Raw genomic sequence first — 15,042 nt, forward strand, 5'->3', positions numbered from 1 at the left:
GCTTACACCTTCATGTAATTTCTTAATATGTGTCAACAAAATTATTTACATCTGCTACACTGAGTGGAGCCTCTCACATTTCCATGACTTTTCCAAAACTTTGAGGGTTAAATTATTTTCCAAAACTTATCCAGGCCTGGAAATTGCCATTTTAAAATTCCATAACTTTTCCAGCTTTTTCATGACCATATGAACCCTGCAGGGAGAACATGCAAACTCCATGCAGATTGTGTCCTTAACAGAACTCAAACCAAGGACCACAGTGCTGTAAAGAAGAAGTTCTAATCACTATGTGCTGCCACTCCTCCAATAAAACATGCATGATTCTATCAGCGTAGTTCATGGAGTGCTGTGAATCTTTTTGGTCTTACGATTGTTACATCATCTTATCCATGGCTCGCAACTCTCCCTCATTTTGATGGACTGTCCTTTATAAATGAGATCTCTCTGTCCCTTTTTGGTCTAGCAGCTTAGACCTAATTAAACAATATATTACTTAGCTACAAAAACTATTACATTATGCTAAACCTTTCATTCATTCAGTGAATTCTTACATTTGTTGTTTAGCACAGCTGGTAAGAAGAAAATAATGGTAAAAAGGACTTGTAGTTTTACCCAATCACTTCCGGCATATTCATATTTCACAATCGATCTAGCTGGAGGAATGCCTCATGTCCTCATGCCTCATTTGCCTACATTCCCTCCCCCCCCCCCCCCAATCTCAGAAAGCTGGGATATATGTATTTTTCCTTTTCTAAGGCCATCCTAATATATCAAGATTCTTACCAATAGAACTGCCCGGGGGAAGAGCATTCAGCACAGATTGTGAAATAACTTCTGTCACCCTCTTGTATCAAGAGAAATCCAAATGAAAAGCTGCACAAAAATGCAATAGTTTTCACAAAAGGAGCAACACTGGATCTCTGAAGAATTCTGGCCAATCCCCAGACTCTGGATCTCTGAAGAAAGCTGGCCAATCCCCAGACTCTGGATCTCTGAAGAATGCTGGCCAATCCCCAGACTCTGGATCTCTGAAGAATGCTGGCCAATCCCCAGACTCTGGATCTCTGAAGAATGCTGGCCAATCCCCAGACTCTGAATCTCTGAAGAATGCTGGCCAATCCCCAGACTCTGGATCTCTGAAGAAAGCTGGCCAATCCCCAGACTCCAAGTCGAAGGGCAGTAAAGGGAGGTAGGAGTACACAATATTCCTAAGCATACCTAAACACTAACTTTCAGAAGACTAGAATTTGCACGGGTATTTAAAACTACTGAAGTAGTGGACCAAGCAAGAGAGGAGCACTGGTGGGGTAAGAATGTTTTATGATGCTACCTGGCAGCACTGTCATTTTGAGGCCTTAATTTATATTACAATGACATTCTAAGACTACGCATACACAGGAAGGAATTGTTTCTTCCATTGCCCATTCATTCTGTTTTGCTTCAGGACCAGGTAAAGCGATATAAAACTCAAAACCAAAAATGTCATAAATTGCAGCTTATCAATCATTAGATATAATTGCTGCATTCATTTTCCTTTTTTTTTTCATTAGTTTCCTTTTTTAGGCTTTTTCCTTCTGTTTTCACCTTGTGATCTGGCCACAAACACACCTCCTATATTGGAGTGCCCCCACTCTGGATGAATGAGCACAGGGGGGAACCTTTGGACATCAGCATTGTCAGTCTAGGGGAGTGTTAGTTGTACTAGCAGATTTAAATACACTTTCTCCTCTCTCTCCCCTGGACAAAACAAGCTGTTAACCTTTGCAATGCAGGCACAGCCCTACTGTAAAGGACAATTTTTTCTCCTGGAGTTGGGATAGATAGATATATATATATATATGAATGAGAGAGAGAGAGCGCTTTATAGCATTTACCAGACTTACTAATCTCACTGGACATACAATATATTATACACACCTCAGACGCATACTTATTATAAGGTGACCTGTAGCCTACTTGCTTCACTGCACAATTTTACAACTGTTTCAGCTTAAACTGACTAATGGGACAGACATGCTCCTCCATATTATATAATGGCTGTACTGAGCACAATCACCAAGCTTGGTTTTTATACTCTGTGGATGGCCATGGCACACTCCAGTTCATTTAACAGACAGCTAGGGCTGAAACAACTAATCGACAAAATCGATAATTACAATCGCTGTCAACGATTGTCATTATCGATTAGTTGCTCCGTCGATTAGTTGTGCTGCATTCTTGACATTCCCTGACTGTCAGCGAGCTCTGTCTGTTCTGTGAAGCTGCAGTGTTTACTCACTGTCTCTCTCACAGCACGGCTTCCGTGACCTCCCCCCTCCCTCCTCCCTGCCTTCTTGCTGAGTCAGTGAGGGAGTGAGTCATATCGAGGTGAGGAAGCAGCCGCCAAACGTGAGTGCCGTTCTTAGTACTAGTTACAGTGTCCATTCCATGCAATGCAGCCCGCCAAAAAACAGAATAAAAGCTTATCCAGATAAAAGAGTTAATATTCCTTATAAAGTGCAATATTATAATAGAAAAATAAGTGATTAAAAACGTCCATATAACACATATAGGTTGTCTCTTTGCTCCCTATTTCATATCTATGGCTGACATGGACGTTTTTATTCACTTATTTTTCTATCATAAAATTGCACCTTATACGGAATATTAACTCTTTTATCTAGATAAGCATTTATTATATTATTTACAGTATATAGCAGCTTAATTAAAAAAAAAAAGTTTTAGTATAAGTGCCGGTTCACACTTGTGCGGTTTGCGAGATTGCATGTAATTCGGAGCGCACTGCTCCTAAATTACATGCGATCTCATGTGCGGATGCGAGTTCAGCCATACATGAGGCTTTTTTTGAGCCGCCTCAGAATCGGATCGCACAGTGGTAATTGGTTCACATTTGTGCGATCCGATTCTGTGCGAACTTGCAGATCGCACTGCAATATGCGATCGCAACTGGGGGTGTCAACTTTTAATTTGCGCCCCCTGCGTATCGCATATGGCAGTGTGAACTGCCAGATGTGCGGATGCGATGGCCTTAGTGCCGGTTCACATTTGTGCGATGCGGGAACGCTGCGAATATGCAGCGTGTTCCCGCATCGCATCCGCACATCTGGCAGTTCACACTGCCATATGCGATACGCAGGGGGTGCAAATTAACAGTTAACGACACCCCCAGTTGCGATTGCATATTGCAGTGCGATCTGCAAGTTCGCACAGAATCAGATCGCACAACTGTGAACCACTGTGCGATCCGATTCTGAGGTGGCTCAAAAAAAGCCTCATGTGCGAGTTTGCTGTGGTTGTGCTGCGAATTCAGCCATACAAAGTGTATGGCTGAACTCGCATCCGCACATGAGATTGCATGTAATGAAGGAGCAGTGCACTCCGAATTACATGCGATTTCGCAAACCGCACAAATGTGAACCGGCACTAACACTCTGTTTGTTCATTATTATTTTAAATAAATGAAAAAAAAGGCATATTGAGTTTTTTTTATGATTTTATCCGATTAATCGAAAAAATAATCGGCAACTAATCGATTATTAAAATAATCGTTAGTTGCAGCCCTACAGACAGCCTATATAGGAGAGGAGAATAGAGTTGTGCAAGAAGTTGTGCAATTTGGCAGCCAGTCTGCAAGTCACCATACATTTAGAATCTGAAATAGGCGTATGTCCAGCGAGATTAGGAGGATTGGGTACTCCACTTAAAAAGATTATTCAATGCTGTTATGTTTTAAGAGTCAGGACAATTAGGCTGCATTCACATGTCAGCGTTTGGATCGCGGGCAGAACCGCCGCGGTTCCGCCTGCGATCCGGAGATTATTGCAAATCACGGGACGCCCAGCGTTGCCCGTTGATTTGCAATAGCCCCCCAAACGCCGATTGGAGCGTATTGCGTCCCGCGATTTTGTTTGCGCGATGTTGCCGCGATTCGGCAGGCGGAAATCGCGGCAACATCGCTCGGCATTTGGGGGGCTATTGCAAATCAACGGGCAACGCTAGGCGTCCCGCGATTTGCAATAAATCCCCGGATCGCGGGCGGAACCGCGGCGGTTCTGCCCGCAATCCATACGCTCAGATGTGAACGGAGCCTAAAGGTTTGATAAACCATTTGCATTTTGGTTTGTCAAACTGCAAACAAATGACACAATAAAATGTGTGCCAGTATAGCCAACAGCACTGCTATCATATCTGCATTCTGTTCCTGCACCTTTAAAGCTGAACTCAAGGCAGATATAATATCACCACCACCAATAATACAGTCTAGTGTTCATTAAAAAAAATAATTTGCATTTTTAAATGCAGCTAGTATAAGTACCTTATTTATTTTAGAAGGTATTTACTAGGTAGCAGCCTTTCATATTCCCCTGCATAATTGGCACCTTGGGAAGAGGAAGGGAGAGAAGACCTAAAGGTCAAACAGCTGTGCTGCATAGAAGTATAAGCTGCCAGTAGAAAAGAGCAAAGTGATTACTCGTCTGACTGCTGCTGCTTTATTGTCCTATCACAGGATGAGGGAAGGGACAGGACTATTGCTTAACTGCAGTATAGAAAAATTAAGACACCAACCTGGCTCTGCTGCCTGGTAGGGTTGGTAATATCTCTGAACTCTAAGGATAGAAGTACAAATCCTTTGGCAGGTAAAATGGTTTCAATATATGGGTTTCAACTGTATATTTAGCTGCTTCCCTGGTTTCATTTGAAATGACACCAACTATAAACAGGACTGATTTCAACATGCATTTGATGCACAGTTACCGGTTATAAGCAAACAACTGTTTTTCATATAGACATTGACGTTTTTAGGATAAATCAATTTTGGATTTGGGAATGATATGCAAGATGAGCAAACAATAAACAATGGTACTAACATAAATTTTATCGGAAGATAGAAAAACACAAAATAATGATCACATCCGATGGATACAGTGTCAGTCTACCAGTAGTGGCTCTTAATAAATAAACACATTTCATTTTATTAGACTCTGTAAAATTGCTAAATGTAGAGGTAATGGACCAAACGCAGCAGAATCACCTAAGAAACCCTGTCCTAGGACCACAAATCACACACCTAATGACTGATATAATTCTCCAAACACGAGTCCCATTTCATAATACTGTGAAGACGAGTTAACAGCGCCTGGTGGAATCTGGATACTTCAACTTTAGTTCTTCTTTGAAGCCTCTGTAGAGCTGACGGTTTCTTTTGTTTTCTGCATCTTTTTGACTGTGGAAGTCCCCAGGTAACTTGTGGCCCTTGTGAACCAGGAATGCAGAGTCAAGGACTGCAAACGTATAGCCAGCTATATTCAGTTCACATGCCTCAAGAAAAAGAAAAAGATGTAATTAGATAAGTGCACACAGTTTTACAAAATGTTTACAATGTATTCTAATTTTATTAAAATAAAAATAAATGTTGCACTGTGTCTAAGTTTATACAAACGGATCTCTGTGTTTATACTTTTAAATCCCGTGTCACAAACAAAAATTGAATACTGTACTGTGTCTTTAAATTATGCAAATCAATCTCTGTGTTTCAAAACCAATATCACAACAATGTGTGTGACTTGGGTGACACCACTATTTTATAAGTGCAACAAATGAACCATAAATTCATACATGATCAATAGATTCGACTTTTAATCAAACAATCAAGTAATTGTGGGGGTTTGCTATAGGCCACCGAGACAAGAGGAGGAGGTAGAGCTGGAACTTTTAGCACTATTGGGTAAAGTGGCAAAACTAGGATCAGTCATCATATTGGGGGACTTCACTTATCCCGACATTGACTGGGTAGAGGGGACTGCACACTCACAGAAGGCCCGTCTATTCATGGAAAACTTACAGGATAATTACATGTCACAGTTGGTGGATTCTCCGACTAGGGAAAACGCAGTCCTGGATCTATTGATCACTAATGACCCAGACCTAATCTCGGAGGTAGGAGTCCAGGACTACCTGGGCTCTAGCGATCACAGGATGATCACATTTAGTGTATATAACAATATAACAAGGCAAGCGGGGAACATAAGAACCCTAAACTTCAGAAGGGCAAACTTTCCAAAATTATACTCCTTGATGGAAAGGGTAAACTGGGACCAAACCCTGGGATCCCTGACCACAGAGGAAAAATGGGAACGCTTTAGGAACATATTAAGCAAAAGCATCTTGCAGTGCATTCCTATGGGAAATAAATTTAGGAGAGATAAAGCCAAACCTGGCTGGCTAAACCGTAGCGTTAAAATTATTAGGGGGAAAAAATTGGCCTTCAGGAAATATAAATCAGAGGGCACAGTATCGGCTTTCGACCAATACAAGGAGGCAAATAAGAAATGTAAACACGAAATCAAGATGGCTAAAATAAACTTTGAGAGACAAATAGTGGAGGATAGTAAAAAAAAAAAAAACCAAAGAAATTCTTTAAATATATCAACAGCAAAAAAACTAGGGCAGAGCATATTGCACACATAATCAACGATGATGGGAGGATGGTTACAGAGGACACTGAAAAAGCAACCGTGCTGAATGCTTTTTTCTCGTAAGTCTACACAGGAAAAGGAGGGGTACGCTGACCATGACTGTATAGTTAGTAGTAATACACAGGACTTGCCACTATGGCTAACAGAGGGTGAAATCAGGGAAAGGCTGGATAAACTATGATAAGGCTTACCTATAGGTACTGTAAATATCTCCTAAACATGTACCGTTTAGGAGATATTTACCTTACATGCAGCCAGTGACGTCACTGGCGCATGCGCTCTGAAGGAACGGCCGCTGGTGCCGTTCCTTCAGAGCCCTGTGCCGTGACCGTCGGCTCCTGCGCGGGATTGACGTCACCGCGGCTCCGGCCAATCAGATGGCCGGATGCCGCGATCCCAGAAGACGGGTGACTGGACATGTCGCCCGTCATACATGTAAGCGGGCGGCACGGCGGGGGCTCGTTCTAAGGTATTTCATAACAAGCTAGTATGCGATGCATACTAGCTCATTACGTGTTTCTCTTTCAGGTTGAAAAAAAAATAAATACATTTATGGGTTTACAACCTCTTTAAATTGGGTACCAATTTTGGAAACCATTTTTAAAACTACATGGGCACCTTGAATGCATTGTACATTTAATTACAGAGGTGAACCTATATCCTTCACGCTGGGTTCACCCATGTGCGGTGCGAATTGAAGCTCCGTTTTCACAGCGAATTGACAAAGTAGTTGTTCAGCATTTCAGGTCAGTTTTTGATCAGGTCAGGATTTTATCCTGTTCATAACTAAATGACATGCGCGATTCAGAAGCTTTCCCATAGAAGTCAATGGGCCTGAACTTGCATCTGAAAACTGACAGGATTCTTTTTTAACCACTTCCGAACCACCTGCCGCATGTATACTAAGGCAGGGCGGCCCGGCTGTGCAAAACATGTACATGTACATGATTTTGTGCACGAGATGTCAGGGGCCCACACAATCATTCGGTGGAATGACAGACCAGCGGACCGCCTTGTTTTGTTCTGTCACAGAGGAAGCAAGAGATCTTGTGTTTCAGCTAAGCTGAACCACAGATCTCTCTTTTCCTCTAGTTCATCCCCTCCCCCCACAATTGGAAAGCCCTCCCTAGGAGCACACTTAAAACCCTTGATCGACCCTGGTGTTAACCCCTTCCCTGCCAGTGTCATTTATACAGTAACAGTGCACTTTTTTTTTAGCACTGATCACTGTATTGGTGTCACTGGTCCCCAAAAAGTGTCACTTAGTTTCAGATTTGTCCGCCGCAATGTTGCAGTCCCGCTAAAAATTGCTGATCGCCGCCATTACTAATAAAAACAAAACAAAAAAAAAAAACTATTGGCTTGCCAGACCAGGTTCGTTTGGATCCTGCAGAAGAGGCCCTAAAAGGCTTTGAGCCCTTGTCAGTCGACCCTGAGGGACGAAAAAACGTATGAGCAGAGAAGGAAGGCCCACGTCAACGACAAAGTTCCTTGCCTTTAGTAGCCTGCGGAAGAAAAGTACTCTTCCACCCTATGAGACCTTAATGATCTCATCCAGGGTAGCTCCAAACAGGCGATCTCCTTGAAAAGGAAGATCAGTCAAGGCCTTCTTTGAAGTCTGATCCGCAAACCAGCACTGGAGCCAAAAGACACGCCGAAGTACAACTGCCAAAACAGAGAGGAGAGCCATCAATCCCTGGACCAGCTGCTCCGCCAGCTCAACAAAGGCAGGGGGGAGCCGTTTCCCTTCCAGGTCACGGTGTAGGAGCTTAGCCCACTCGGTCAGAGTTTGTGACACCAGGGCAATGGTGAATACCAGCCTCAGTACCGAACCAGCCAGAGTGTACATAGTGCGGGCCACAGCCTTCGCCTTCTGGTCAGCAAGATCCTTAAAGGCCGGGGACCATGACCTGGAATTATGGTTGCCTTATTTAATATGAAAACTGGAGGGTCCACCACCAGTGGCACAGTCCACTTCTTAAGAAGGGACTCCTCATAGGGGTAACGCCTAGTAAAGCGCTTAGGGAACCCACGGGGTATGCTTTGGTCGTCCCCACTCTTTAGCAACAATTCTGTCAAAAAAGGCAGGGAAAGGAAACGACTTTGCTGCTTTGGATGGCTTGTGAGTGCCAAATGGTACCTGCGCATCTGTCAGGGTCTCACACACAGATACAATCAGTGCATCCACCAGCGCCTTTTCGTGCGAGGTTGCAGACGTGGAGGAATCATCCTCACTACCAGAGGATTCTAGGCGCGTGGTTGCAGACCTAGCAGAGTGAAACATGTCCGCGGTGGCAGAATCAGATTCAGCATCTGATGAGACAGATGAGGCAGGGGGAGGTGGGGGGCACTTTTTGCTAGCCTGTCGCCAGCAAGTCACCTCTACCTGGGACACAAGGGACTCCAGGACCGCTGTCAGTGCATGGATGAATGGTTGGAATCTGGAGGGTCCCCGCATCCTCAGAGAGGGGATAAGGTGGGGAAACTTGCTCTAAAGACTCCATGTGTCATGAGGGGGACCCCACAAAGTGTAAAACACTGCTAAGGGACAACCCCCACAGCCCTGGCAGCACCACCTGGTCGCCAGGTACAAAGCACCAAGCGATCCTCAGCAGAGAGGGAGGGGACCCCACCAGACTCACCACCCACAGAAAAAGGCACCTGCAGCCACCAGGAGAATCTACACTACACGTGTGGCTATCAGTCATGGCCGTCACTATTTCCAATGGCAAACCACAACAACATGGCCACTGTGTATAGAAGCACACAGGCTACAACAAAATGGCGGCCCTGCGCAGCACCACAAGGCTTACAGGGACTCAGGACGGAGACCAGGCCTTAAGGACAGATCCAGGCAGGAAGGGAGGACCTGAAAGGAGCCCCCACCAGGTACAACGTCCCACCCTGCACAGAATTGTCCAGTCCCCGGCGGCACATCCCCCTGGCCCCCATTGCCAGTTAGCGCTCTTCCCCCATCCCAGGAAAGTGGCCAGACCACCCAAACAGCCCCAGTGTGGATGGAGGGGGGCAAGATGAGGGACTTGGCAAGTGGAGGTGCCTGCGGGAAGGAAAGAAACCCAGGGGTCTGTCCACCCCAAAACCCTCCACGGGGAGAGGGGAGGGGGACAGCTACTCGCCATCTCAGGAACCAGCCAGGCAACACTCCAGACAGAAACTCTTCTTCATCGGAATGTGGGGCTGTCAGCCAGGAGGAACGCTGCGACTCGGGTCGCGACCCAGTCGTATGCGGCCTTGTGAGGTGTTTAATTCGCAGGCAAGCCACGTCCACTGGGGCTATGTCACGACTGACCTAGCGCAGAGCTGATGTCTGCGCGTGCTCATTGGCCAGACTGGGGTGACAACTGAATCTAGATTATCCAGCCCATCACCCAGACCAGCAGTTGATTGTAGATCTCTCAGGAAAAAAGTTTCCATCTAAAAAATGTTGCCAGGACCAAAGATCCCAGCAAGGAAATAGGTCCTTACTCCTGACTAGGCAGAAAAAAACCAACCATTTCTAGATGGATCAGACCGATGGTGGTTCAGGCCTATTCCATCAGGGGCCAGGTTCCTCCTTTCCCTGTCAAGGCGCACTCTACTAGGGCGCTTATTGCCTCCTCGGCTTTCCTTCATCAGGCGTCAGTGAATCAGCTTTCCATCATCAGGCAAGTTTTCAAGGCGGTCACCTGATCGTCGGTGCACATTTTTACAAAGATTTATAAAAAGTGGCTGTGTTGGCATCAGTGGATGCTTCTTTTGGCCGCAAGGTTTTGCAGGCTGCGGTTTTAGAGGACCTGATCCTCTTTGAGGGTGTGTTGATTTTTTTTCAGGTGGGCTCCAGTTGTTTGGTTGAGCTCCTGTTGCCTGGTTGGCTAATATTTAGCCTTGGGCATTTTTTTTGTTGTTCCCACCTCTCCTGTTTAACACTGCTTTGGGACATCCCAATGGTTATGAATATCAGGAGCTGTTTCCGTCAATAAACGAAAGAGAAAATTGGATTTTTGACTTACCGTAAAATCCATTTCTCTGATGTTCATTGACCGACACAGCACCCACCCCTCTGTGGAGTTATTCTCCCGACACTACTTGTTACAAAACTGAGTGGCTATAGCAGAGAAAAGGCATATACCCCCTGGGACTTGCCATGAGTGTAGCAAGAATTCTATTCTGCCTAGTGTCCTACTCCTGTAGGGGGCAGTATAACTCAACGATTATGAATATCAAGAGCGGTGTCCCTCAATGAATGAAAGAGAAATAATGTCTTGCTAACACATACACTTTAAAGTCAAAACAAAGGCAAACATTTTCAAGGGTTATAACTCCTGTGGGGTTTTTGTTTTCCATCTGTGTTCCATTGGAGGGATTTCCATTTACTTGTCTCACAGCCAGAACAGGAAGTTAAAAGGTAATAGCTCCAAAGTGAGGGAAATCCCTGGTAGTCACCAGCATGAGTGTCCCCATTTGAAGATTTCCCCTCTACTCCTGTTCTGATGACCATTCAAAATATGGGATTTCCTTTCCCCCCCCCCCCAATCGGTGATAACAGTCACCAGGACAAATAGAGTATGCATCCCCCCCGAAGACGATAGCAGACAGCCATAAAAACTAACAGGAGTTCTAATCCACGGCGCACATATACATCCATGCCGAGGACATCTGTACTTGAGAATGCGCTCTCAGTGGTCATAGACAGTCTCTAGTAATGGTCAGGAGCCAGTGCGGCATGCTCCTGATCATGTGACCACCGACAGCCAATCACAGTGACTACATGATTTAGCAGCCCTTCCCATCCCTGGGGTGTAAAGGCCCAGCTGACCCTGGGGCGTAAAGGCCCAGCTAGATCCAGCCCACGAACATCAGGGTTAGGAAAGAAGGGGTTAATTACTAAAGTTTTGCTACATAAGTAAAATGACAAAAGCATGTGAACAGAGTAAATGTCTAGAACATGGTCATAGCAAGCCAATGTACTTTGTATATATTATATACAATGTACTTTGACAATTCAGTATACAGACCAGACCAACATGGTCTCCTCACAGCCTTTGTAATTGTATGTGCATGCTGGGATCACTAGGACTCCTGGCCTTGTGTGTACATTGAGGAAACAAATATTACACTGTATTGTTCCATAAAAGTCTCTTTTTGGGGTTAAGGGCCGGTTCACATTTGTGCGAATGCGGCGATCGCATGTAATTCGGAGCGCACTGCTCCTTCATTACATGCGATCGGATGTGCGGATGCAAATTCAGCCATACACTTTGTATGGCTGAATTCGCACTGTGTCCGCACCAAACACGCACATGACCCTTTTTTCCAGCCGCATCAGGATCGGATCGCACAGTGGTTCACACTTGTGCGATCCGATCCTGTGCGAACTGTCAGATCGCACTGCGATATGCGATCAAACTGGGGGTGTCGTTAACATTTAATTGACACCCCCTGCGTATCGCATATGGCAGTGCGAATTCGCAGCCTGTTCCCGCATCGCACAAGTGTGAACCGGGACTAAAAGTAACAAACATGTTATACTTACCTGGGAATTGGTTAAAACTAGAAATATGTTTGTGCAGCATCAACAAATGACTGCTACCCCTTTTAAACTGGCGATAGTCAGACAATACTTTGTTACATCACAGACAAGCAGAATCACATGAGAAGTCGCTTTTCCATAATTATGAGGAGCACAGTGGACTCGCACAAGACTAATGGTTTCGATGGAACGTGAAAAAAAAAACAAACAACCACATGGAATTGACGATGGGCAAAAGCACAAAGACAGGACCAGTGACGCTTTAGAAGTCTACACACAGTAAACATTCTTGTTATCTGTGCTGCACTACTGCACTGTTACCAGCAAAAATACTGTAAATCCACTTGCCGACCACCCTATAGCAGTGTCATTTCTGGGTATCAGAGACAAAAGAGTGGAGCCGCTCAGGTGTATGTCTCAGACCTGGTGCAGGTCGGATCCGTCATCCAGAAGCATGAGAGGTTTGAATTGTAAGACCGCACTCAGGTTGCTGTTTTGTTGAAATCAAAAAGTTTTTCCTTTATTCCTCAAATAAAAATGGACAGACAGTGTACAAGCAGACGTGTCAGGTTGACGCGTTTCACAATATTATTAGTCGCTTACTCATAACCACATGTGTGGCTATGAGTAAGCGACTAATAATGCCGTGAAACGCGTCAACCTGACACGTCTGCTTGTACACTGTCTGTCCATTTTTATTTGAGGAATAGAGGAAAAACGTTTTGATTTCAACAAAACAGCAACCTGAGTGCGGTCTTACATTTCAAACCTCTCATTTCTGGGTATCAGGCAGCTCGCTCCTGCTGTGATTCTACACAGAGGGAGCTGATCTGCCGGTCCCGCAGACCCAACCCTGAACGTTCGATACACAGGCAGAACGGCAATCTGCCTATGTATACAAGGCAGATTGCAGTTCTGTCAGTAAGGAAAGCATGGTTCCTGCATTCCTGCAAAGCAGGGACAAAGATCTATGCTTTCCTCTAGAAAAAGCACCTCCCACACTACAGTAAAACACCAGCTAGGCACTCAATTAATGCTTTGATTTCTCCTGATGTTAGCCCATTCCCAGCCAGTGTCATTAGTACAGAGACAGTGCATAATATCAGCACTGATCACTGTAATAATGTCACTGGTCCCCCAACAAGTGTCAGTTAGTGTCCAATTTGTCTGTCACAATATTGAAGTCTTGCTATAAGTCGCTGATCACAGCCATTACTAGTAAAAATATATATCCCATAGATTGTAGGCGCTATCATTTTTCTGTAAACCAATCAATATGTGCTTATTGGGTTTTTTATATACTAAAAATATGTAGCAGAATACATATTGGCATAAATTGATGAAGAAATTCAACTTTTTACATTTTTTTTTATTAGATATGTTTTATAGCAAAAAAATGTTTTTTTTCCCCCAAAATAGTAATTATTTTGTTTATAGCGCAAAAAAACAACCAAAAGGCGATCGAACACCCCCAAAACAAAGCTCTATTTGTGAGAAAAAAAGGACATGCTTTTTATTTGGGTACAGTGTCACACGACCGCGCTATTGTCAATTAAAGTAAAGCAGTGCCGTTTTACAAAGAAATGACCTGTTCATGAAGGGGGTGGGGAGGGGTGTTGGAATCTTCCGGAGCTGAAGTGGATGTTGGGTGAATGAAAAGTGCACTGTATAATCTAGCTAGCTTTTTATATTTCATTCATCTTTACCTGGCTGATTCTGTTAAATCCATATTGCTTGAATCTCTCATCATAGGATGGCACATCTTTATTCCCAATGTAAAACGGTTCCCAAGGATCCCTCCAATCCACAACATAAGCCACCGCCAGTCTCCCGGACCTCTCAGGCAAGTTCAGCCATGCTGAGTAATTAGTAGGTGCCTGGCATCGGGGACATAATTCTTCATAAAACGCCCGGACTTCTCCCACCTGGTACAGTCGCAGCAGTTCCTCTTTGGTTCCAGGCAGTCGCCGAGTGTGTCTAATTTCAAAGGCAGGCACCACAAATACAGTATGTGGATCTACTCCTTGAGCAACCAAATCCAAAAACTTAGATCTTAGTCCTTCACTAGGCACCATATCAATGTCCACTACCAGAACAAAGGTGGTGCTGCCAATACCAGCCCTGGCAATATTCCTTAGTAAGTTGTTAGGGTAGGAAGCATTACCTGCATAATTAACTATATGTGATCCCATGCTCGCTGCCTTTGCAAAAACAGCTTGGCATGTACGTAGATGTGCAAACTCAGCCTGGTCTTCCGGTTCTGGAAAGACCGCCTGATCGCCAGACTGGCACACCAAATGAAAGAACACCCTCTGTCTCACTGACGGGCACAACTGAGCAATAGTAAACATTAATACTGTGGCAACTTTGGCTTGCGCAGAGCTAGAAGCAAACAGAGCCAAGGAAATCTTCCCATCCCAACGGTCAACTAGATCCTGCAAATGCCACACGTTGTTAACACTAGAATGGGAGGCCAGCGCCAAGTCCAACGCTTTGGATGGTCTCTCTTCTCGCGACAGAAGGTGGCGGTAAATCCGGTACTGCCCACTGCCATCCAGTATGCCCCCAGTAGCCAAAACTGCCTTCATGTGATCTCTCTGTTCCCTCTGCCATTGTGGCTCAGTATTTGCTGCCCCTGCATGGACTGGGTGAGCTGATCTCTGCTGCTGCTGTCCATGCAGGTTAGAGAGGAGGGAAAGGTAGAGGAGCTGGAGGAGAGCAACAAGAAGAAGAGCTATGAGGACCACTCGGAAAAAGGAGCAACGCACCACGCCTGGCATCTCAGCTCCTGCTCTGCTGTCCTATGGTCCTTACCAAATAAAGAGCTCCAGAACAGCAGGACCCAACTCACCCCAACATTCTACTAGCTGGAATACTGGCTACAAACACGTGTATACAAATACATCCGACCTGCCGTCCTTGTTCACCCACAGCTGAAATGTATCGTCATATAATATACTACATACAACGCCTGAACTCTACAATACGGTCTATGGGGCATGGTAGCTGCAACGTTCAGCTCTCTGCTACACA

The 15,042-nt window shown here is 44.8% G+C and overlaps 1 protein-coding gene across 1 annotated transcript; it reads right to left on the reverse strand.

Annotated features, from left to right (window-relative positions):
- Positions 1–4,896: 4,896 nt before the first annotated feature.
- On the reverse strand, positions 4,897–14,789 carry B4GAT1 (beta-1,4-glucuronyltransferase 1; the record flags this gene model as incomplete). Its single annotated transcript, XM_082269972.1, has 2 exons — positions 4,897–5,322; positions 13,716–14,789. The coding sequence occupies 2 exons, from the start codon at positions 14,787–14,789 to the stop codon at positions 5,131–5,133; spliced, it is 1,266 nt and encodes a 421-aa protein (XP_082126098.1). The 3' UTR covers positions 4,897–5,130.
- Positions 14,790–15,042: the final 253 nt, after the last annotated feature.

This window comes from Pelophylax lessonae (genome assembly GCF_965119305.1).
Source record: "Pelophylax lessonae genome assembly, chromosome: 10".
Lineage (NCBI taxonomy): Eukaryota > Metazoa > Chordata > Amphibia > Anura > Ranidae > Pelophylax > Pelophylax lessonae.